This window comes from Gossypium raimondii, chromosome 9, assembly GCF_025698545.1.
Source record: "Gossypium raimondii isolate GPD5lz chromosome 9, ASM2569854v1, whole genome shotgun sequence".
NCBI classification, from domain to species: domain Eukaryota; kingdom Viridiplantae; phylum Streptophyta; class Magnoliopsida; order Malvales; family Malvaceae; genus Gossypium; species Gossypium raimondii.
Window position 1 is genome coordinate 45,633,207 of NC_068573.1, and position 21,557 is coordinate 45,654,763.

The 21,557-nt window shown below is 33.9% G+C and overlaps 4 protein-coding genes across 4 annotated transcripts; 1 reads left to right on the forward strand and 3 right to left on the reverse strand.

Moving 5' to 3' along the window:
* Window positions 1-1,430: 1,430 nt before the first annotated feature.
* LOC105800279 (vesicle-associated protein 1-2) lies at window positions 1,431-4,088 on the reverse strand. The gene is made up of 8 exons (XM_012631305.2): window positions 3,819-4,088; window positions 3,634-3,704; window positions 3,400-3,481; window positions 3,189-3,304; window positions 2,844-2,987; window positions 2,686-2,736; window positions 2,233-2,310; window positions 1,431-1,878 (listed from the first exon to the last, which is right to left on the reverse strand). Exons 1-8 carry the CDS (start codon window positions 3,868-3,870, stop codon window positions 1,768-1,770), a joined length of 705 nt encoding a protein of 234 aa, XP_012486759.1. The 5' UTR covers window positions 3,871-4,088; the 3' UTR covers window positions 1,431-1,767.
* A 343-nt stretch (window positions 4,089-4,431) lies between these two features.
* On the forward strand, window positions 4,432-9,523 carry LOC105800278 (asparagine--tRNA ligase, chloroplastic/mitochondrial). The gene is made up of 15 exons (XM_012631303.2): window positions 4,432-4,905; window positions 4,990-5,058; window positions 5,252-5,362; window positions 5,818-5,922; window positions 6,178-6,315; window positions 6,701-6,781; window positions 7,112-7,189; window positions 7,271-7,339; window positions 7,475-7,549; window positions 7,690-7,773; window positions 7,942-8,028; window positions 8,209-8,304; window positions 8,399-8,473; window positions 8,680-8,806; window positions 9,104-9,523. Exons 1-15 carry the CDS (start codon window positions 4,501-4,503, stop codon window positions 9,217-9,219), a joined length of 1,716 nt encoding a protein of 571 aa, XP_012486757.1. The 5' UTR covers window positions 4,432-4,500; the 3' UTR covers window positions 9,220-9,523.
* Window positions 9,524-10,109: 586 nt separating this feature from the next.
* On the reverse strand, window positions 10,110-10,762 carry LOC105800280 (uncharacterized). The gene has a single exon (XM_012631306.2). It carries the CDS (start codon window positions 10,636-10,638, stop codon window positions 10,318-10,320), a length of 321 nt encoding a protein of 106 aa, XP_012486760.1. The 5' UTR covers window positions 10,639-10,762; the 3' UTR covers window positions 10,110-10,317.
* A 1,175-nt stretch (window positions 10,763-11,937) lies between these two features.
* On the reverse strand, window positions 11,938-20,555 carry LOC105800281 (WAT1-related protein At5g47470). Its single transcript, XM_012631307.2, has 7 exons — window positions 20,251-20,555; window positions 20,064-20,129; window positions 19,796-19,912; window positions 12,766-13,006; window positions 12,526-12,687; window positions 12,297-12,448; window positions 11,938-12,211 (listed from the first exon to the last, which is right to left on the reverse strand). Exons 1-7 carry the CDS (start codon window positions 20,436-20,438, stop codon window positions 12,094-12,096), a joined length of 1,044 nt encoding a protein of 347 aa, XP_012486761.1. The 5' UTR covers window positions 20,439-20,555; the 3' UTR covers window positions 11,938-12,093.
* Between the last annotated feature and the right edge of the window lie 1,002 nt (window positions 20,556-21,557).

Here is a 21,557-nt window from a genome sequence, read left to right on the forward strand (position 1 = left end):
TTATTATTAAGAATTTTATGAAATTATATATCATTATTAAATTATATTTAATATTAATTATTTTAAATTGTATAAATTCATATAAGAAAATTTATTATCAAGAATTTTATGAAATTATATATTATTATTAAATTATATGTAATAATAATTATTTTAAATTATACAAATTCATATAAGAAAATTTATTAGTTATAATTATTTTAAATTTTATTAAATAATATATTTTAATTAAAATATATTTAATATTAATTATTTCAAATTATCTTTTATAGTATCAAATATTATGATTTGAGTAAATTCATATAAGAATATTAATTATTAAGAATTTTATTAAATTATATATTTTAATTAAAATATATTTAATATTAATTATTTCAAATTATCTTTTATAGTATCATATATTATGATTTGAGTAAATTCATATAAGAATATTAATTATTAAGAATTTTGTTAAATTATATATTTTAATTAAAATATATTTAATAATAATTATGTTAAATTATCTTTTATAGTATCATATATTATGATTTGAGTAAATTCATATAAGAATATTAATTATTAAGAAATTTATTAAATTATATATTTTAATTATAATATATTTAATAATAATTATGTTAATTTATATTTTATAGTATCATATATTATGATTTGAGTAAATTCATATAAGAATATTAATTATTAAGAAATTTATTAAATTATATATTTCAATTATATTATATTTAATAATAATTATGTTTAAATATGATTAAATTATTTATTATTGATATTAATAATCTTATTAAAATTTAAATAACAATAACAATAATCATTTACCCAAACAAATTTATGCTAAGGGTATTCTAGTCATTTTAGTTTTTTCCATTATGCTATTACACCTCTATTCCATTCAACCAAACACAAGATTATTATTACGCCTCTATTCCATTATATTCAACCAAACAATTGATTTGCTATTACGCCTTTATTCCATTACGCCTCTATTCCAATACAGCGAACCAAACGTGCTGTAAATGAATTGGCATTGGCAAGGATCTATAAACACAAAAGTAATTTTTTTAATATTAAATTTGGTAATGTATAAATTTTTAGTTTATTTATAATATTTCACTTACAAAAAATTAGATAACAAACAAGTATTTATTTTTATTTATCATATGTGTTTTTCAATTTTCAAAAATGAGAATTTTTTTTCAAAAATGAGAATTTTTTTATTTTTAAAAATCTTTTTGAATATTGAATAATTCTTATTTTTAATTTTTTAAATTTTCGAAGCTGTAGTTTGTTCACTTTTAAATAGTTACCCTGATATATGTGAAACGCGCCAAAACAAATCTGAAGAAGGTTTTCCTGTGCAAAAGCTGAGCCAAAAAACACAATATTTGCTGCAGCCACATCTGTAACTCCAAATATCTACTTTGAAAAAGACCAAATTGTTCTTAACTTAATATTTTATTAACAGAAATAGTTAATACCATCTTTTATCTTTATTTATTCACTTTAGAATAATACAGAGATTAAATTGCCCCGTTTCCGTTTATTTTTAACGGGACTAAATTGCTCATGACCCTATAGTACGTATTTATTCCTAAATTAACTCTTTCCAAGTTACAGAAAGATTGCAACAAAGTTAATGGCAATGCAATGCAGGCCAGCCACCAACTGCAGTGCAGAGCCATATGACCTTAACCCTTTTCCTGCAGTTTACTTCTCCATTGAAGGAAAGTAGAGAAAAATTATGCATATAAGCTTGACTAGATCGGTAGCGGTTTACGACCTCTTCATGATATATCCCATAATTAACCCAATCAAGCCGATCAAGGCGACAAACATGAAAGACAGATTGCCCCCACTTTTGCTGCTTTCGCGCTTCAACAGTTCCTAAACATTCAAATTTTTTATATGTGAGAAGTTTCCATGGCTCAATAGATCAAGAGAACATAATAAACCAATAAGAGACAAGTAAGAAGGCACAATTCTATCGGGGATGGAAACTTTTAACTGCAGGTCGTAAGCAACTATCGACAAGATGCAGCGGTTTTAAAGGAAAGATGACTAGGGATCATGTGCAAGTCTGAGAAGAAGAAGGAAAACATATTCATACAAGATTATGACCAAAATATGGATTCATTGTAAAAAGAGAGATTGATGTCAACTCGAAATTTGCAGTAACTATGAGTAATTATCAGAGACGATAAGTGCAGGGGAACACAGAAAAGACCAAATTCCGCTCACCAGCTCTTGGCGAAGCTTGTTATTTTGTTGAATTGCTTTATTTTTTTCATCAGTCAGCTTCGTTATAAGAGCTTTTGCCTGCAATTATAGAAAGTATTATTGAGGATTATTAGACCTTCGATATATCGACATCATATAGAATGAAAGAGTTTCAGGCCCCAACCCAGAAGCATTGAAAGGAATGCAAATATCTGACTGGAAACATATGGACCTTACTATATCCAGAACTATGTTACTCTAACTCAGGCATAAGTTCCGGATACGGGTATGTTCTCAATGCAAATATGTTCAATTTTTTGAAGTTCTTTATTGTATTTGGGGGCTGGTAGAGGATTATATTTTCATACCAGTGTTCTGTCATGCATTGGGTATTGGTGTTGGACATGACTACTTCATAAGAAAAATGAAGAGTCGAAGCAACATAGATCTGGAATGCCAGAATTCAAATTTTACCTCAGGAGATTTGTCTTGCGTGTCAAGCTGATCCATAAATGTTCTTGCAGCCTGCATTCACCAACGAAATGCGAACTATTAGCATTCTAGAAAACAGAGTGCAAACAACACACAAAAGCGATAATGTAAATACATGCAGCAGGATCTCAGCCTCGTACCATAACAAACTCAGAATTGTCTGAAATAGAGCCTCTAGGCACTAATTCAGACCCTTCTTGAGAAGGTGAAGTTTGTTGATGCGAAAAAACATAAACCACTCTCAACTTGCATTCCTCAACCACATTCCCAGCTTCTCTGTTGAACTAGAAAAATGAAGATTTCCAATAATCAATCAACACTATACATCCCAGTCCACAAAAGTATTAAATAACTACATTACTCAGATTCAAGTCTAAAGTTGGAAATAGGTATGTATCTGATATGAATATGCCCACACTTATATCCAAATATGTGTCGAAAACGAATATTTTAAAGCAAAATGAAGAGCCGGAATTATACTATACCATTTCTGCAGTTATATCCTTTGCGGTAACACCATCAGGGGCTTTTACACTTTGAAGGAGGAATTTGTCCTTGCATTGCATATCAGCAGGGGCCTCCTTTTGTGCTTGCATGGTAACTAAATCCACAAAAACCATTGATTCTTTTGAAGTTTGATCGAATATAATAATGATAAAATTTGGAAAAATGTAATTGATTCATTGTATTTTGTACCTATAACTTCGCATGTAGATCGAGGCAAGACGATCCCCGTATTGGGACGAACACAGTACTTTTTTGGATTTGTTGTTTTCACCTGAAAACAAAATCCAAAATGAAGTATTGATTTCTTTTTCAGGTTTCAAACTCGTTGTTATTTTTCCATTCCTGATCTTTTTTTTTTCTCGGCTACCAAACAGATCATTAAAACATTGAATGCGGGAAATTCGACATTGATGAAGGATATACCTTGAAAGCTACATGATTATCAGTTTTATTCGACAATTGAAGAGAACATGAGATCTGTTTCCTCAGCTCAACTAATCAAATGCCGAAACAACAACAATGAAATCAAAATTAAAAACCCAGAAAAACAGAAATTGAAGGTCGGCGAAAAAAGGGAAAGGGAACCCAAAAAAGGAATATCAACTTACAAGGAAACTTGAGCTCTAAAGGATCGATGTTAAGAAGGTCGCCCGTGCTCATTTCGGAGCAATGGGATTTAATCGAGGAATCGCTTAATCTCTAAAAGGAAGGGAAATGATTATGAAAACGAAGAAGGAATCAAATCTCTCTCTTTATTATTGGAATCGGGAACTGCTCCTACTCGATTCCCCATTTTTGGTTTTTACTAATTAAAATTGCTTAATTTTTTTTCTTCTTCTTCTTCTTATTATTAGTTAATATCACTTGAATCGACCAAATTATTGGATTGGTCGGTTTTATATCTCCATCGTTAATTTGGGTCAATTTTATATTTAGATTAACGAAAAAAAATGGATAAATTCATGAGGTCAAGCTGTTAAAACTAAACTTCAACTTGGAGTGATACTCGAAACTGGAGGCTTTATTTGATAATAATATCAATGGCTTCCACGTTTGATCCAAAGATCAGAACAGTGTAAGTAATAAAAGAGTGGCCACTTGAAAACCCAATACTGAAGTGTTTTGGACCATAATATGGCAATGGGTTGGGTTGGGTTTGTTTCACTAACAACATCATCTGTTTAATGATACGAAAAGATAATATAAAAATTGGAAATTTATGCACCAGAGGTCGAAATCACAGCTGTAAACCAAAAAAAGAGCCCAATCCAAGCAAAGAGTGGCGCAAAAATGGCGGCTACCGCTGCTGCTGCTTTAACACCCGCCACTCCTCTCCGATTCAAACCCTACTCTACTCTTCGTTTCCTTTCGTTCTATTCCAAAAACCCAATAAGCCCTCGGCTTTTCCCGCCGCTTCCTCGCCGGCCGGTCTCGTTCCACTCAACCATTCCTCGGAAACGATGCTTCTGCTCCGTTATTTCCGCCGCGCTGCAGTCTGGAGAGATGAAAAAAACGGAATTCCCAGAAAAGAAAGTTGGCGAAATGGGGAATACAGTTGGCGAGTTCAGGAAAAAGTTGAAAATTGCTGACATAAAAGGAGGGCCTGATGAAGGTTTGAATCGGGTCGGACAGACTGTGGTGGTTATGGGGTGGGTTCGGACTCTCCGGGTTCAAAGCAGCGTTACATTCCTAGAGGTAAATAATAAACCTTTTCCCTTTCCTTTTTTTTTTATTTTTTTAAACTTCAGTTAATGTATTTTGTTGATGTTATATTTTTAGGTAAATGATGGTTCTTCGCTTTCAAACATGCAATGTGTTATGAATTCGGATGCTGAAGGTTATGATCAGGTATCCCCTGGCCTAAAAAAGATATATGTTTAACCTTTCTTAACCATGAAATTGAATATATGAAAACTCTTGTTTCATTTGTTTTGTGAAAGTGGAACATTAGCAAATTTCAATTTATATTTGTTCCTGGAATTTCCTTATTTTAATTTTTTTTATTGTAGTTGCAAATCATTTATATGTTTCAAGCTTGTAGGTGGAATCTGGCTTGATTGCTACTAGTGCATCTATATGGGTGCAAGGGACTTTGGTGGCTAGCCAAGGATCAAAGCAGAAAGTGGAACTGAAGGTTGAAAAAGTTGTCGTGGTATGTTAGATTCCCCCCCACCCCCCTGTCTTGTTGACGTTTATTATTGTCAAATGTAGGAGTTTATTCATCCATTTTGCCTTGAGAATTGACTCAAGTGGTCTGCATCTGTTAACAGTCGAAGTTGATTATGGAATAGGAAATTCATTTTTCCTTTTGGACTTAAATTAGGAATAGATAAGACGGTTGCTAAGTTTATAATTTTAAAACCTATCATACTGCTTTATGCATTGCTATGTTGTGATCCTAAATCGGTTTACAACTTTTTGTTGCTGTTCTTTTTTCATGACAATACTTTGGAAAATGGACAATCACTGTATTATAATACATGAATGTTACTGCATGTTCCTCTGTTGGGCAATGAAAGGAAAGTTCTTCACTAAATTAAAGGACAAAATTTAAACTTCGAGTTGAATGTTTATACTAATTATATGGACTCTTTTTCTTTTTGGCAGGTTGGAAAGAGTGATCCTTCCTATCCCATTCAAAAGAAAAGGGTCAGCCGAGAATTTTTGAGAACCAAAGCTCATCTTCGTCCTCGAACAAACACATTTGGTGCAGTATGGTTCTGTTGCTTGTTCACTATCACCACTAGTTGCTATTATATTTATTTATTTTTACTGTTACCATAATTTGTGCAAGACATTATCTATTATATTAGTTGTAACTTTTACTTGCTATTTGCCCAGCATGGTTCTTTTTCAGTCTTTTTTTTTTTTTAATGTTTTGCCTTTCAAATCAGACCATCGTGATTTTATTTGCTTGTTTGTTTATCTGTGTAAGTGTTCTCTTTTAATGGTACAACTTCTCTTTAGGTTGCACGAGTGAGGAATGCTTTGGCCTATGCAACTCATAAATTTTTTCAAGAAAATGGTTTTGTATGGATCTCAAGTCCTATCATCACAGCTTCAGATTGTGAAGGAGCTGGTGAACAGTTCTGCGTTACTACTTTGGTATGAACAATATCTATCAAGAATTTTTTTTTTAAATTTTTTCTAATAGCTATACTGTATTTTAGGTTTTTAGTTAAAAGTTAATCTAAGATTATATTTTAAACAACTTTGTGTAAAGGTAAGCTATTATTGTCCACCCGCAAACATGAAGCCTCTAGACTTAAGGGAATTATTATGTTTTCAATCAATTTCTAGCATCCTTATTCCATTGTTAAATTTGTTTCTCCTTGGGATGGTTTGGACAATATATGTGCTTGTTGATTTAAATGTATGATCCCACTGCGCATGAAATGGTTTCAGTAAGAACTGATAAGCAACTATGATACAATTATGTTACAACACTTCATTTAGCATTTTGACTTATAAAGCTTTTTGTAATTAATAGATTCCAAGCTCCAGAGAAGCTGCTGATTCGCCTGTGGATGCCATTCCAAATACAAAGAATGGGTTAATTGATTGGTCACAGGTGAGTTAGTCTAACTCGCCCACTTCCAGTACTACTATGAGTTGCATCCCTATTTAAATGTTTGAATTTTTATAAAATAAAAGCGTTCTCTTTGCATTTCAAGGTCTTCAACTGCAGAGAGGCAGCCAACTGTATGTGGTTTTATAACTTTGCTCCATGCATCATCTGTGCAATTATCTGGAAACTACTTCTAAACTTTTCTGCTGCAAATTTTATTATTGTCTATCACTACATGTCTGAAATCATAGTGGACGTAGTTTGCAACTCTCAGGAACTAGTATGTTTTTGGATTCCACTAATGTAATTCTTTGTCCTTTTTTTTTGTGTCAGGATTTTTTTGGCAAACCTGCATTCTTGACAGTTTCAGGCCAACTTAATGCTGAAACATATGCTACTGCTCTTTCAGATGTATGCCTCCTTTTGTGCTCATAGTAATCCAAAATGCTAAGGTAATCAATCAAGAAATAATGCATGCTTATACTTTGGCAGGTGTATACATTTGGACCCACCTTTCGAGCGGAAAATTCGAACACATCCCGGCACTTGGCTGAATTTTGGGTAAGCATTCTTGGTTTAGTATTTTAATTTTTAACTTTCTATTCAACTTCACATCCATGTCCTTCCTACTTTTATGCATTTATTCTGACCTTACCTAAACCTTGTCTTCAAGAACTTATTCCCTCTTTTATATAGATGATTGAACCAGAGCTGGCTTTTGCTGATCTGGATGATGACATGGCCTGTGCTACTGCATATCTCCAGTATGTAGTATGTTACTCTTCACATCTATTATAAATTCATCTTTGTTGGTAATGCTAGAGTAAGAAGCTAGTAGGCAGATCCATTGAAATTCTTTAGTTGTGTCTTTCCAAGTGAATTTGCTGTAACAGTGCTCTTTTCCTTGGAAGGTGAGGCACGTGCTTGATAATTGCAAGGAAGACATGGAATTTTTCAACACTTGGATCGAGAAAGGGGTCATTGATCGGCTGAATGTACGAGCTCAATTTGTATCTTAACCTTACATTTCTTCTGAACTGAATTGGGAGGGGTTATTAAACATTATTTCATCTTCTAGATTTTGATCACCTCTTCTTTTGAGCTTGACACAGTTACTGGCAATGTTATTACTGATATATGGATGAATTTTATGTGATTAACAGGATGTGGCTGAGAAAGATTTTGTGCAGCTGACTTATACCGATGCAATTGGACTTCTTCTAAAAGCAAAGAAGAAATTTGAATTTCCGGTATTGCTTGTTTATTTTCTGTTCAAACCTACTTAGTTGAAAAGATAGCCATTTCCTGTTCATGAATGTGCCATGCTTAAATTTGTGATTGTTAGCCATGCCTCAGAGATAGTCCCATCACGGGATTGTATGGAAACTCATTTCTATAGAAGATTTCTGATTCTTGGTTCCCTTTTGCAGGTGAAATGGGGATGTGATTTGCAAAGTGAGCATGAACGTTACATAACTGAAGAAGCATTTAAAGGATGCCCTGTTATAATCAGGGACTACCCAAAGGCATGCGAATTGTCTCTGATCACTCTTCTCTATGTTGGGATTTTATCTGCTTTTGGTGTTTAATGCCTAGAGTTATTTAATGTAATACTCTCAGGAGATCAAGGCATTCTATATGCGGCAAAACGATGATGGGAAGACTGTAGCAGCAATGGATATGTTGGTACCTCGGGTAAATATTAAAATTTCTTCATCTATGGTTGCCAGCAGATTTGTTATAACAAACATAATCTTTTTATTGGATAAGTTTAGACACTGTGATGCTCCTTTTATAACAAACATATTTGTTGCACTTAGATAAGAATATTATTCTTGTTATATGCTTTTCCTTGGTTGTCGAGTTCATTACAGTTCCTTTTCTTGTTTACGTTTGGTTAGGTTGGTGAGCTCATTGGTGGAAGCCAAAGAGAAGAACGGCTTGATTATCTGGAAAATCGTTTAGATGAGTTGAAGCTTAGTAAGGAGAGCTACTGGTGGTATCTTGATTTGCGTCGATATGGTTCAGGTTAGAGATACTTCTCTCAAACTTTAACAATAGCTGCTGAGCCTGAGAATAGTTCAGTTTCTAGCACTCAGATGAGTTCTGAGTAACATAGCTATCTAGGTTCAGGCACATGCAACGGCAATGTCATCTCAAAAGAGATGGTTAACCAACTGAACCCTTTAGACTTTTTATATTATGGTGTGTCATCGAGGTGAACTGCAAGGGGCAGTTGTGCAGGAAAGTTATTATCATGGTTTCTATGTGATGACCATCTTATTGCATTTACCATTGTAAAATCTCTTTGATTGTCTTTGCCAGTTCCTCATGCGGGTTTCGGACTCGGCTTCGAAAGACTGGTTCAGTTCGCCACCGGAATCGAGAATATAAGAGATGCAATACCTTTCCCAAGAGCACCTGGTTCTGCTGAATTTTAGTGGTGCAAACATCAACGAGTTTTCCATATTTTCTTTAAGCAGTTTTTTAGCTTCGTTCTTTTTCTTTTTCCTTCCTCAAATTCATGTTTTATACTAAGATATCCCATCTATTCTTTTTAGGGCACTGAAGACTTTAGCTACCTTTTGCCTTTTGTATTTTTTTTTTTTAAAAAGAAGGTATATTGAAGTTTATAATATTTAAAAACTGAAATTAGTGCTGTTGTAAAATGAATTTACATATTATAGAAAAAGAAAAGAAATAATGAAGTTACAAATGTTATTTCCTAGAAGGAAGTATAACAAATTAGCTTTTGTTGCTTTATCTACCTTATATGTTAAAATATGTTTTTTTAATTACATTCTTTTCAAGAATTTATAAAAATTTAGTGATATTAAAATTGAACTTTTAAATGAGGATTAATTTTTTTTGAAATAAAAGCATATTTTATGGATATTAATCAGGGTAAAGGACGTATGTATTTTTAATCATTTATAATATTACCTACTCTGTTTTCTTACTAACGTTAAAATACCAAGTAATTATAGATATGCATTGAAAAAGTCATTGGTTGCTAAATTCATCATATTGGGATTAGGAACTGGACCAATTCTGCATGACTTAATCACCAAATGCAGAATATAAATAATATTTTATTGGATTAAAATATACTAATATTACACCCATTTGCCTGTTTTTGTTTAACTCTTCTGTTGTCCCAGTATTTGTAGCCTTTGCCTTTATTGCAACATGTTTATTATTATGTCGTTTTTACATGTGATCACATGATCCACTGCCTCATATTTTGTTTTTTCTTTTTGAAAATCAAGAAATATGTTATGATATAAACCAAAAATTGAAAGCATTGAATTATTATTGATCAAATACTATATTTTAAAGTTGTAAACAATCAATTCATTAATCATGCAAAAGCATTAATAATTCTCAGATTTGAAAGCAACCATTTTCTACTTATTACAAGGAAAAATATATAATTAGCAGAGAAAAGAGTATATACAGTGCCTCTAATGAACATTTTGATTGCCAATTAAAAACAATACATAATGTTTTATGATGTAAGAAAGAGACATGGATAGTACCTAGCAACCGGTTACGCATGAAAACATCCTGTGGCTCCTAAACCTCGTGAGTTTTGCCACCGCCGGAGTTGTAGATTCGCCGGTTTCCATTCCATCCATCCCGGAGATATCTCCCGTTGACATACGCCGGCGGTGACCTTGACCACCGATATTCTTCTCAGCCATGGATGTATTATTGGGTTTCATATACTGACTCGGACTCTGAACGTAAAACTCACTAATGTCGTAGCTTTTAGCTGCGCCGGAGGAAAGACACTCGTATTGTCGACGAGTTTTGGCCTTCTTCAATCTTCGATATACCAAAGGGATAAGACCCTCCATTTTTTTCCTGGGATTTTCTGGTAATGAATCACTAAACAGAGACGATGGAGAGAGAGAGAGAGAGACTATACGGAAGACTTTTGGAGTTTTGGTATATTGGGTTTGGTGGTGATGAACTGATCACTCATGACTATATATAATATATTTAGTTGTTCTTATTCTTATTATTATTATTGTGGTAATGAAATGGCAAGTCCAGCACGTCATTTAAATCTTTTTTGACTTTATTTTATCTGATTAAGAATTGTTGAATACTTCATATATGTATCCTGGAAGTTAATTAAATTTGATGATTGGGTTGAGAAATATGAGTGAATTTGATATTTATGTTTATAAATAACAATATATATATATATATACATGCATACACTACAATGCAGCCGACTGACAGGTGTGTATTATCTATATATAGATATGGTTCTGATATTAAACAATTTCCTTATATAATATTTGATGTGGAATTCGATTAGGGTACATGAGAGTAAGCTTATTGAAATCTCTACTAGGACTTGGCAACAAAGGTCTTTTTTCTTTAATCACAAATTGTCAGTGTCAACCTCCAATTTCTTAGACAATATCTCATGTTTATGTGATTAATATTGTATCGTTTTGAGTCAAGTTTGTTTGAAACAAATTAAGTTTTAAGTTAGAATTTTATTTTATATTTTTCTTTTTTTGCAATTTAGTATTTTCTTTAAGTAATTAAATTAGAAAATGCATTCATTTGCCAAAAGCTTTTATATCATTTTCTTAAAAGAAAAATTCATGACATTTTGTTAAATTTTCTTTCAATTTATATCTTAATGTCTGATATGAGTTGACTTTTATTTATAAAATTGGACAAATCTTGGTTTTTATAGAAAATTAGTCCGCACTACTTACCCTAAAAACAAACCAGCTGTAAAATCCAAAACCCACACCGAAAGGTATGAAGCATCATCCACACCATCAGGAACAAAGCCCAGAATTTTATATTGAGACTGAAATAAAATTATAAGATTAAATTTTAGATCATAATTTTGGATTAAATAACTTAGATTAAATTATTAAATTTTAAGAGAGTCAAAATTGTAATATATATATATATATATATATATTTAACTAAAGGTTACATGCTTTAAATTAAATTATTAATTTTTGAAGGGATTAAAAGTGCATTTTATCCGTTTAACCAAGAGTTGTCAAAATTTGGGTGTACATGATAAATTCAAATAGATATGTTACAATTTTTCCAAATTTTTAGTATACTTGACAAATTGCATTTTCATCCTTACATCAAAAATATATAGAACATGGATGTTTGATAAGAATACTGGAGACAATTCGTATAAATTTACTTTGACAAGATTAATTAGACATTTCAAGTTTACAGGCTGCTAGTATATCAAGTTTCTACAACAGTTGAAGTATAGGAAAAATTTACATTCTGTATAGCAAGTAAATATGAACAACATATTAATTTAATAATGGCTTCTCTGCATCCACCCCCTCTTCAATATCACAATAAAGTTCTTTTCTTTTAGCCCATAAGACGACGTAGAGACCAGTGAACATAAGCAACATTCCTGCAAAACTGCATTAAACACACATTTATCCAATACTGTTCAGCTTACATCCAAATTGTTGAATAATAATATATATGTATGTTCAATGTTTACCTTCCTAATGAAATTGTCTCCCCTAAGGTAATAAAAGAGAAAACCACTGCAATGACTGTTCCAATGGGGCTGAACATTGAGACAAAAACTGGTCCCCTTTTCTTCATTGCCCATCCACTGAAGCTTACACTTGCCCCGCCCATTGCACCTGCCTATGCATATCCCATTTTGAATTAAACAAATATATCACTATGTCGAACATGAATACTTCAAGAAATTTGAAGCATACCATTAGAGAAAAGATAATGAGGTCCTTAAAGCTAACAAAGGGTGAAGCCCATTGCAAAGCATGATCTTCAACTAACTGAACAATTGCAGTAATAATCATTCCAATGAACGATGTTAGGGCACATAGTGACATTGGCGCAGGCAAGTCACCCAAAGTTATCGCCTGCAAGAACACCAAAATCTTAGCAAAGAAAAAGAAAGAGCTGCGTCGTGTTTTGTTTTTTGATGAATATATCATTACTTGCAAGACTATATTGCTTGATAGAACAAAGACAGCTGCAACGAGATACAAGCAGCCGGAGATCTTATCTTTGTCGAAAATCATATCAGTATCAACGTCAGTTAGGGGAGGCATGGCTGTTGCATCTTTGGAGGAGACAGTGCTTTGCATAAGGCTCATTGTAAGGGCACCTAAGACGCATAAGATTGTGCCGGCAATCTTCACTTTACTGTACAAGCAACTTAGAGCTACTTTTTCTAACCTGCAACAACAATCATCCACCATTTTAAGGGAGCTCCCATCACTCAAGATAAGTGAAAATCTTAGAACCTGGCTGGTTAAGATCCAACCCTTTATTTTTTCATTCATTAATATCTAATACATTGATTGTCCCCGTTCAAATGTGAAAGGTCTAAAAAGAAAATCAAACACAAGGAAAAAATATGAGTTCTCTCTACGAAAACACTGACTTTGAAAAATCCATTACTGAGGAGTTGAATCCTAAGAAAGTTTGATTCAGAGGAGGAGATGATGATACAAATAATAACATATTGATTGACCCATCTCCAGAAAAGCCTATCTCGTGGAGGGATATGCTCGTCGGCCAATCGTCAAAGGATACTTTCAATGATTCGGAAGGAAAAGATGATCTTGATATCTTGGACGGGGACATTTAGAAATCAATTGTGAATGGCGTGCCCTCTATTTCTTTCTCGGATAGGATTCACAAAATCCTTATTCAAGGTATGGAGAACACGGTGATTTTAAAACTTCTTGGTCGTAACATTGGTTTTTCGGTTTTGCAGAATAAATTGTACAATCTGTGGAGACCATCAGCGCCTTTACATATGATGGATATAGAAAATGGTTACTTCCTGGTAAAATTTCAGAATAAGTTGGACTGTGAAAGGGCACTTTCTGAAGGTCCTTGGATCATATTTGGTCAATATTTGACGGTTCAACCTTGGACGTTAGCCTTTGACCCTACACAAGCTTACCCAAGTGTTGTGATGGCAAGGATTAAATTTCCTGGTTTACCTGGCTATTTATACAATCATAAAATCATCACTGAGATAGGGGAAATGGTTGGAAAAGTGGTTAAATTGGATATGAACACGGATAGCAGGACTAGGGGGCGATTTGCTAGAATGGATGTTTACGTTGACTTGGAAAAGCCGTTGGTGTCCCATATTTTGATTAATGGTCGTAAGCAGAATTTTAAATATGAATCTTTATCTACAATTTGTTTTCACTGTGGGAGATATGGGCATGTGAAAAGCTCTTGTCCTTTTAGAAATTCTGAAATCTCTAGCGAAAAGGAGAATGCCCCGTCGGAAATGTCATCGGAGATTCAAAACACGGCCAAGGCTGGCTCGAAGAAAGAAGACGAAAATTTCAGACCATGGATGATCGTTGAAAGGAAATCAAGGCGGAAAATTAGAGAAAATGTGCAAATTTCCTTAGATAACCAACAGAATGAAAAAAAAGGATATCGATATAGAGTCTTTAATAGTAAGGACATGCACAAAGAGGATTTTGAGGGATTTTTGCCAGATATTAGGCATTAAAAAGGAAAAGAAATTTTGCATGGCAATTTTATTGGAAAAGATTCTGCTATTCTTTATAACGGTCGAATAGAAGGGAAATAAAACAATAATAATAAAAGCAATTTAAAGGAGGTACGCTTGATGGAGGATTGTGGCCCTATTATTAAAGAGAAAGGTAGGCTAATTTCGGAGCCCAGCATGTCCATTAATAGTCTGAAGGAAAACTTACATAGCATTAAGAAGCCTGTTAATAGCTTGGGCTTTAGGGTCACATTAGCTGGTCAAGCCCGGGGAGTTTTGGATCATTCTGATCCGGACTTGGCAGCCCAACACTTCCCTGTTACTACTGGAAGAGGCAGTCGGTCTAATGCAGCGGCTGAATTGCAAACAGTCCCAGGTGATGGTATGGGTCTCCGATTCGAAGGTGAAGGCTCAATAAATTGGCTAGATTTAGAGGATACAAGGCAGGATAGAAGTGCAGTTTCACTGGATGTTGGAAACCTTGACTCCGGTAGACACTCGGCAGTTGTCTTCCATGAAAGCACCCAAACAAAGGAAAATAACAATGCTCATTCCCTAAATAATTTTGGTTTTTCTCCGGTGATTTCCTCTGGTTCGGGTAAAGCTATTAAAAACAGAGGTAGAGGATATACCAAAAAACAGGCCAAATTGCTTCATGGCAGCAATGCCCACTTCAAAATCTCGGGAGCCCAACGAATGCCCTTGAAGGAATCGATGGAGTATCTCACCGAGAGCATTTCAAACTTTGCAAATTCTAATCTTGGGGCTGAAATAAGTGTCGAAACTAATGTGCAATAAGAGGGAGTTAACGTCCCTAGACAGTAAGGATTTTTCTTATAGTCCTTATTTGTTTTTTGTTTTTTTGATAATGTTTTTATCTTAAAATTGGGGGTTTGGTTTACTTTATTTTTATATTGTATTTATCTTATTATGGCTTTAAATCTAAAAAAAAATCATGGAATTGTCAAGGGTACGCTAGCAGGAATTTTTTACGAGCCTTTCAGGAATACAACACGGAGCACATGCCTGATGTTGTTTTTTGGTGGAACCAAGAGTGAGTGGTAAAAAGGCTAATCTTATTATTGAAAAATTGGGGTTTAACTATTCACATCGAGTTGAAGCTATGGTTTTTCAAGAGGTATATAGGTTGGATGGAAGGAGTTTATCCAAATACATATTGTTCAAAACCATCTGCAATTTATTTTCTTACGTGTTGATAATCTTAATCCTAATAATACTTTCTTTATTTCCTTTGTTTATGGCAGTTCAGATAGGTGTAAACGAAAACTTCTTTGGGAAGGCTTAAGATCTGCTAACCCTAACATTTCTTTTCCTTGGTTAATTATGGGGGATTTTAATGCTATCTTATCTTTTTCAGATAAAAAGAGTCTTGTTTTCGTTGGTAAGCGTTGCGTTTTATTTGGTAATTTTTTTACTATTATGAGTTGCAGGATTTGGGGTTTAATAGACCTACTTTCACTTGGCAAAGAGGTGGTACTTTTATCAGACTTGATCGGGCCTTAGCTAATGATGCTTGGGTGTCTGTTTTTCCACAGTACTTTGTCCATCATCTCACTCGTATTAAGTCTGATCATAGGCCCCTCTTGCTATCTATTAGACAGGACCTTAGCATACCTCAAGGCAGACCTTTCAGGTTTTTAGCGGGATGGACGAAGCATAGTGATTTCTCCAACCTTGTTAAAGAAAAGTGGAATTTTGCAGGTAATATGGTTGAATCTTTAAATAATTTTACCTTTTTTGCTAAAGATTGGAGCAGGAATATTTATGGCTTTCTAGGTACTCGTAAGAGAAATCTTATGAGATCGCTCAACAATATTCAAAAAGCCTTGGAGCATTCTTCCTCTACGTATTTAGCAGGAAAAGAATTGGAAATTAGGGATGAGCTGGAAAATGTTCTTGACCATGAAGATTTACTTTGGAGACAAAATGCTCGCTGCGATTGGCTTCAATTGGGGGACCGAAATACAAATTTTTTTCATAGCCGTACGTTGAGGAGAAGAAAATTCAACCGTATCACAACCTTACGTATTGATAATGGGGAATGGTGTTCAGATCATGACATCCTGCAAGCTAAGGCGGTGGATTTCTTTGAAGAACTTTATGGAGAGGCTCCCCCTGTCTTGAGGGATATTCCAAATGTTGGTTTTCCTAGCTTTAATTCTTCAAAGATCATTTTTTTAGAGGCTACTATCATTAATGAGGAGATTAAAAGGGCATTGTTTGACATGGCTCCTTTGAAAGCTCCTAGAAGTGATAGTTTCCATGCTCATTTTTTTCAAAACCAGTGGGATATAATAATGTGTGCCAGTGGGTTCAAGATGTTTTTGCTGACGTATGATTGAGCCAGAATTGAATAATACGTTGATTGTGTTGATTCCTAAAAAAGAGAGTCCTGAGGACTTTAGTCACTTTAGGCCCATTAGTTTATGTTATGTTCTCTACAAGTTGGTGATAAAAGTAATTGCAAATCTGTTCAAGGTGATCTTTCCTAAGCTTATCTCCCAAGAACAAGCTGGGTTCATAGCTGGGCGTAACATTTCTGATAACATTATTTTAGCTCAAGAAGTCATCCATTCTATGCGATGCAATTGGAAAGGAAGGAAGTTGATGGCTATTAAGTTAGATTTAGAGAAAGCCTATGAAAGAGTTAGTTGGGAATTTATAAGTGTTTCTTTGATTGCAGCTGGAATCCCTGTCTTCTTACGGAATGTAATTATGCCAGCTATTTCTTCCTCTTCTATGCAAATTCTATGGAATGGAGTGCCTACTCAGAAGTTCAAACCTAAGAGAGAAATTCACCAAGGTTGTCCTTTATCGCCTTATCTATTTGTACTTTGCATGGAATGGTTAAGGCATTTTATTCGAACAGAAATAGGATCTGAAAAATGGGCCCCAATTCATCTTTCTCGCATAGGTCCTTCAGTTTCTCATTTTTTCTTTGCGGATGACTTGGTGATCTTCTGTAAAGCTCAGCTTGACCAAGCTCGATTACTGGATAGCATCCTAACTCAGTTCTGTGAGATTTTGGGTCACCAAATCAGTGTTAGAAAAAGTAACATATTCTTTTCCAAAGATACTGAAGTTGATGTTCGTAATCAAATTAACCAGCTTTTTAGTTTTTAAGAAGTCTGAAATCTTGGAACCTATTTGGGTGTTCCTCTTTTGCATGACAGGATTACCAAGAGTACTCTGAGCTTTATTGTGGATAAGGTGAGAAAGAAATTGCAAAGTTGGGATGCCAGGAATTTATCTATTGTAGGAAGAATCACTTTGGCTCAATCGGTACTCCTTTCCATACCTAATTACTTCATGCAGTCTTTAATGATTCCGAAAGGTGTTAATGTTGACATTGAAATATTGGTTAGATTGTTTATTTGGGGCAGTACTGATGGGCATCTTAAAATGTCTTTAGTAGGTTGGAATTATATTTGTAAACCGAGGGCTCAGGTAGGTCTTGGCTTCAGACATTTGGAAGATCAAAATTCATCTTTCCTTATGAAGATTGGCTTTAATCTAGTGTCTAAAAGTAATGCGCTTTGGGTTCGTGTTCTTCGTGCCAAGTATGGTTGGAAAGATCAGTTCCCAGATTCTATCAGTAGAAGCCAATGTTCTCATTTATGGAGGGCATTCTCTAAGATATGACCGCTTCTTCGAGAAAATCTTGCATAATCTATTGGAAATGGTGCTAGTACTCGATGTTGGAAAGATCCTTAGATTCTAGGTATGGGCCCTTTAATCTCAAAAATTTCTTATTCTGCTAACTTTGATTTGGATTGTTGTGTTAGGGAGATGATCAATTCTAATGGTAGCTGGAATTTGGATTTGTTTCGTGTCTAGGTGACTGAAGATATAATCAATAGAATCATTAGCATTCCTCCTCCACACCCTGACTCTAGTTCGGATAAAGTTATATGGGCTCGATCAGTGTCTAGTGTCCTCTTAGTTCGCAATGCCTATTGGTCTTTGAAAGAGGATTCTTGGAATTCTCAGGAGGAATATTGGAAGGTTCTTTAGAAATATCTGGGTCCTTAGAGAGGTAGAGTCTTTCTTTGGCTTGTTTTCAAACAAAGACTTCTTACAAATTTGGAACGAGCTAGACAGGGAATCAGTCATGTACTATATGTGGTCATGACCTTGAGGATTTGGCGCGTGTTCTTAGAGATTGTCCTCCTGCGAAAGATGTGTGGAGGCTTGTGATTCCAAATCAGTTAAAAAAAAAAAGGTTTTTCCCTGTCTCTTTTCAGGACTGGCTTACTCTTAACCTTTGTTTTCATGAAAGATTGCAAGATTGTCGTCTTATTTGGTCCTACCTATTTGGATTAGTAGCTTGGCGTATATGGAAGAATAGGAACCTATTTATCTTCCAACACATATCATGGATAGCATCTGAAGTGGTGAAAGTCTCTAGTTGCTGGGGTCGTCACTACGACTCTCATGTTGGAGATCACATTAATAACAAGCAGGGATCTATTTGACGGTCAATTTAGATGATACTTGGGTGTATTTATCCATTGATGGGGCTGTGGCCAAAGATTCTGGTTATGCTGCAACAGGAAGCGTAGCTCGTGATCGAGATGGAAATTGGATAATGGGATTTAACCAATTCTTAGGCATGTGCTCTCCATTTGAGGTTGAAGTCTGGGGCATTCTAAATGGGACCCTTATTTTATTTAATAAGGGCTATAGACGGATCATTATTATGACAGATAATCTTGAAATTGCCCAGATCTTGACTGATATGGATTTGAAAGACTCAGGGATTATTGTGCTTCGAAGAACTCATCGCATCTTGTAGTCAGAAGGGGAGTGGAGGATTAAGCATATCCCAAGAAATCAAAATTTGGTAGCGGATCGTCTTGCTAAACTCAGTTTGAGTTGGAAATCAAGCTTACAAGTTATTGATGAGCTAAGGATATTCTAGATTTACTGCAAGTGGATAAAATAAATGGTTGTTTTATGTAATTGATGTTTTTTCATTTCACCAAAAAAAAAATGTGAAAGGTCTATCTACTAAATATGAAAGTCAACTTAAGAATGATGATTGAATATGTATTAAATAATAATAGGTAAAAAGGTAATGGAGAGGAGTCAAACCCGAAGAATGAAGTGAATTCAAAGACCTAACATAATTTTTTAATTCTTAAAATATAGTATTAGAGATTATTAATATATATATACACATGCATATATATATATAGTATTAGAACTCAAAAAATTGTTTTGATTTGTTTGGAGAAGTGGTTGTTAAAACTCTTATCTAACACTTAGATGACCGGGTTTAAACCATATATATCCTCTCGTTTTCAATATTATATAAAAATTTAAACATTGATAAAACAAAAGGAATATAAGATAAATATAACATTTAATATAATAAATTTATGTGGGATAATCCAATTTTTAATAATAAAACTACTTTGGGAAAGAAAAAAAAAGAAAAAAAAAAGAAATAAATACAATACCTGCAAGTCCAAGCAATTATAAAGATGAGGGCTGGAGTAAGGTTTGGCATGGCTGTTGCCATTGCAGGTGAGGATAGATTTATCCCTTTTAGAAATAGGAACTGGAATAGACTTACCCTGAAACAAATATTAATCATAACATCATTGGGGGAGACATATTATCTTTCTTTGGAATATATTAAGCTTGCATATGTAATCTATTAAACATATAAATTATTTATATTTGATTTATTGTACCAAATAATGTCGAAAGAGCAATCATGTTTACCCTGAAAAGGAGATGGAAACCAGCTGAATTATCAACTTCAATGTCAATTGTTTGGGCCATTTGCTCCTGCAAAATTAACGTCAAACTCTCACCAAATTCACTCCCAACCCATAGAAAATCTTAGCGCTAAAATTAAGCATATACACCTCAAACATACAATTTCGATAAACCCAAAAGAAAAATTTACCTTTCAAAGTGAACAGCAAAAGGAGAGACAACGAGGAAGGTTGAAAAGGAGAAGAAAATAACAATGGTGAAAGGTTTAAGGCCTAGGGACATTAGGTATCCAAGTAAAACTGAATTCCCTGCGAAAAAGAATTGCACCCCTATCAATCCTGCAACTATCACCACATCCTTTTTCATGTATTCCACCATCTTTAATTATTTTCCCTCACTTTCCTTCCTTCCTTCCAACACAAAACCTTCTTTCTTCACCTCCGAAACAAACCCTCTGCTTTTTTTTTCTTATGTTTGTTTCTACTTAATAATAATTAAATAGAGTGAGAATGGAGATTATATATGATGTAACCGAATTAAGTTAATTATACTTAGCTAACGTTAAAGATGTTTCAGCTACCAGTCTTCTTCTGGTTATTCGGAAGAGGTTGGCAAGGACCTTGTTTTTTTATGGCTTTATTTTATTTTCTGGATTTATATATTTATATTTATAGTTAAAATTTATCTCACGTCTCTCCACTTAATAAAATAATTTTTAGTTTGAAATGCTTAAGAATAATTAAGGGAAATTAATAACAACAAATGAGTATACTTAAAATCCAGGGATATTTTATGTAGTACCTTTTTCCATCTCTCTAAATTAATAATTTTTAAAAGAAAGTAATGACATATATAGTAGTTTTTAAATGAAGTAATGTTTTTGGAGGTGGTTTTCAAAACATAAAATTAGTCTTAAAATATTTTTTTTTAAATTGAGATGATTATTAATTAAATCTACCAATTTGATGAATAATTTTATAATGGTAAAAATATATCTGTATACAGCAGTCAATTAGAAGTTTGAAAGTGGGTTGGCATGCATACCTGCCACACGCAACCCACCCTTGGGACCAACTCCCCTAACGCAACAATAGTCCAAGCCTGTCCTTGTGGGCGTCGTTCTCGCCCTGCAAATATTTAACAGCTCGGCGGCCCACCACTTGGACCAAAATGTGAATCGCCTCCAAGTCTCTTATACACTATTTTGACAAGTCCTTTTATTGTAGGATAAAAGGTAAATTATGTTGAAGTTGCTGCTGCTCAGTGCTCGTTTCATGTACTGTAATAATCAATTTGTTTTTTACTTGGGTCATCGTTTTTAATCTTTTACATGAGTTTGATCCATTTAAATATGACATATTTGACAAAATATGGTAGAGGTCGACTAAATGTTTTAGTCTCCCTATCGACTTTCTTGAAGTGATTTGATTAGTATGAAAATTTTAATTAAAGAGCTATTTTTAAAAATAGTTATCAGATTTATTTAAAGGAGTTTTT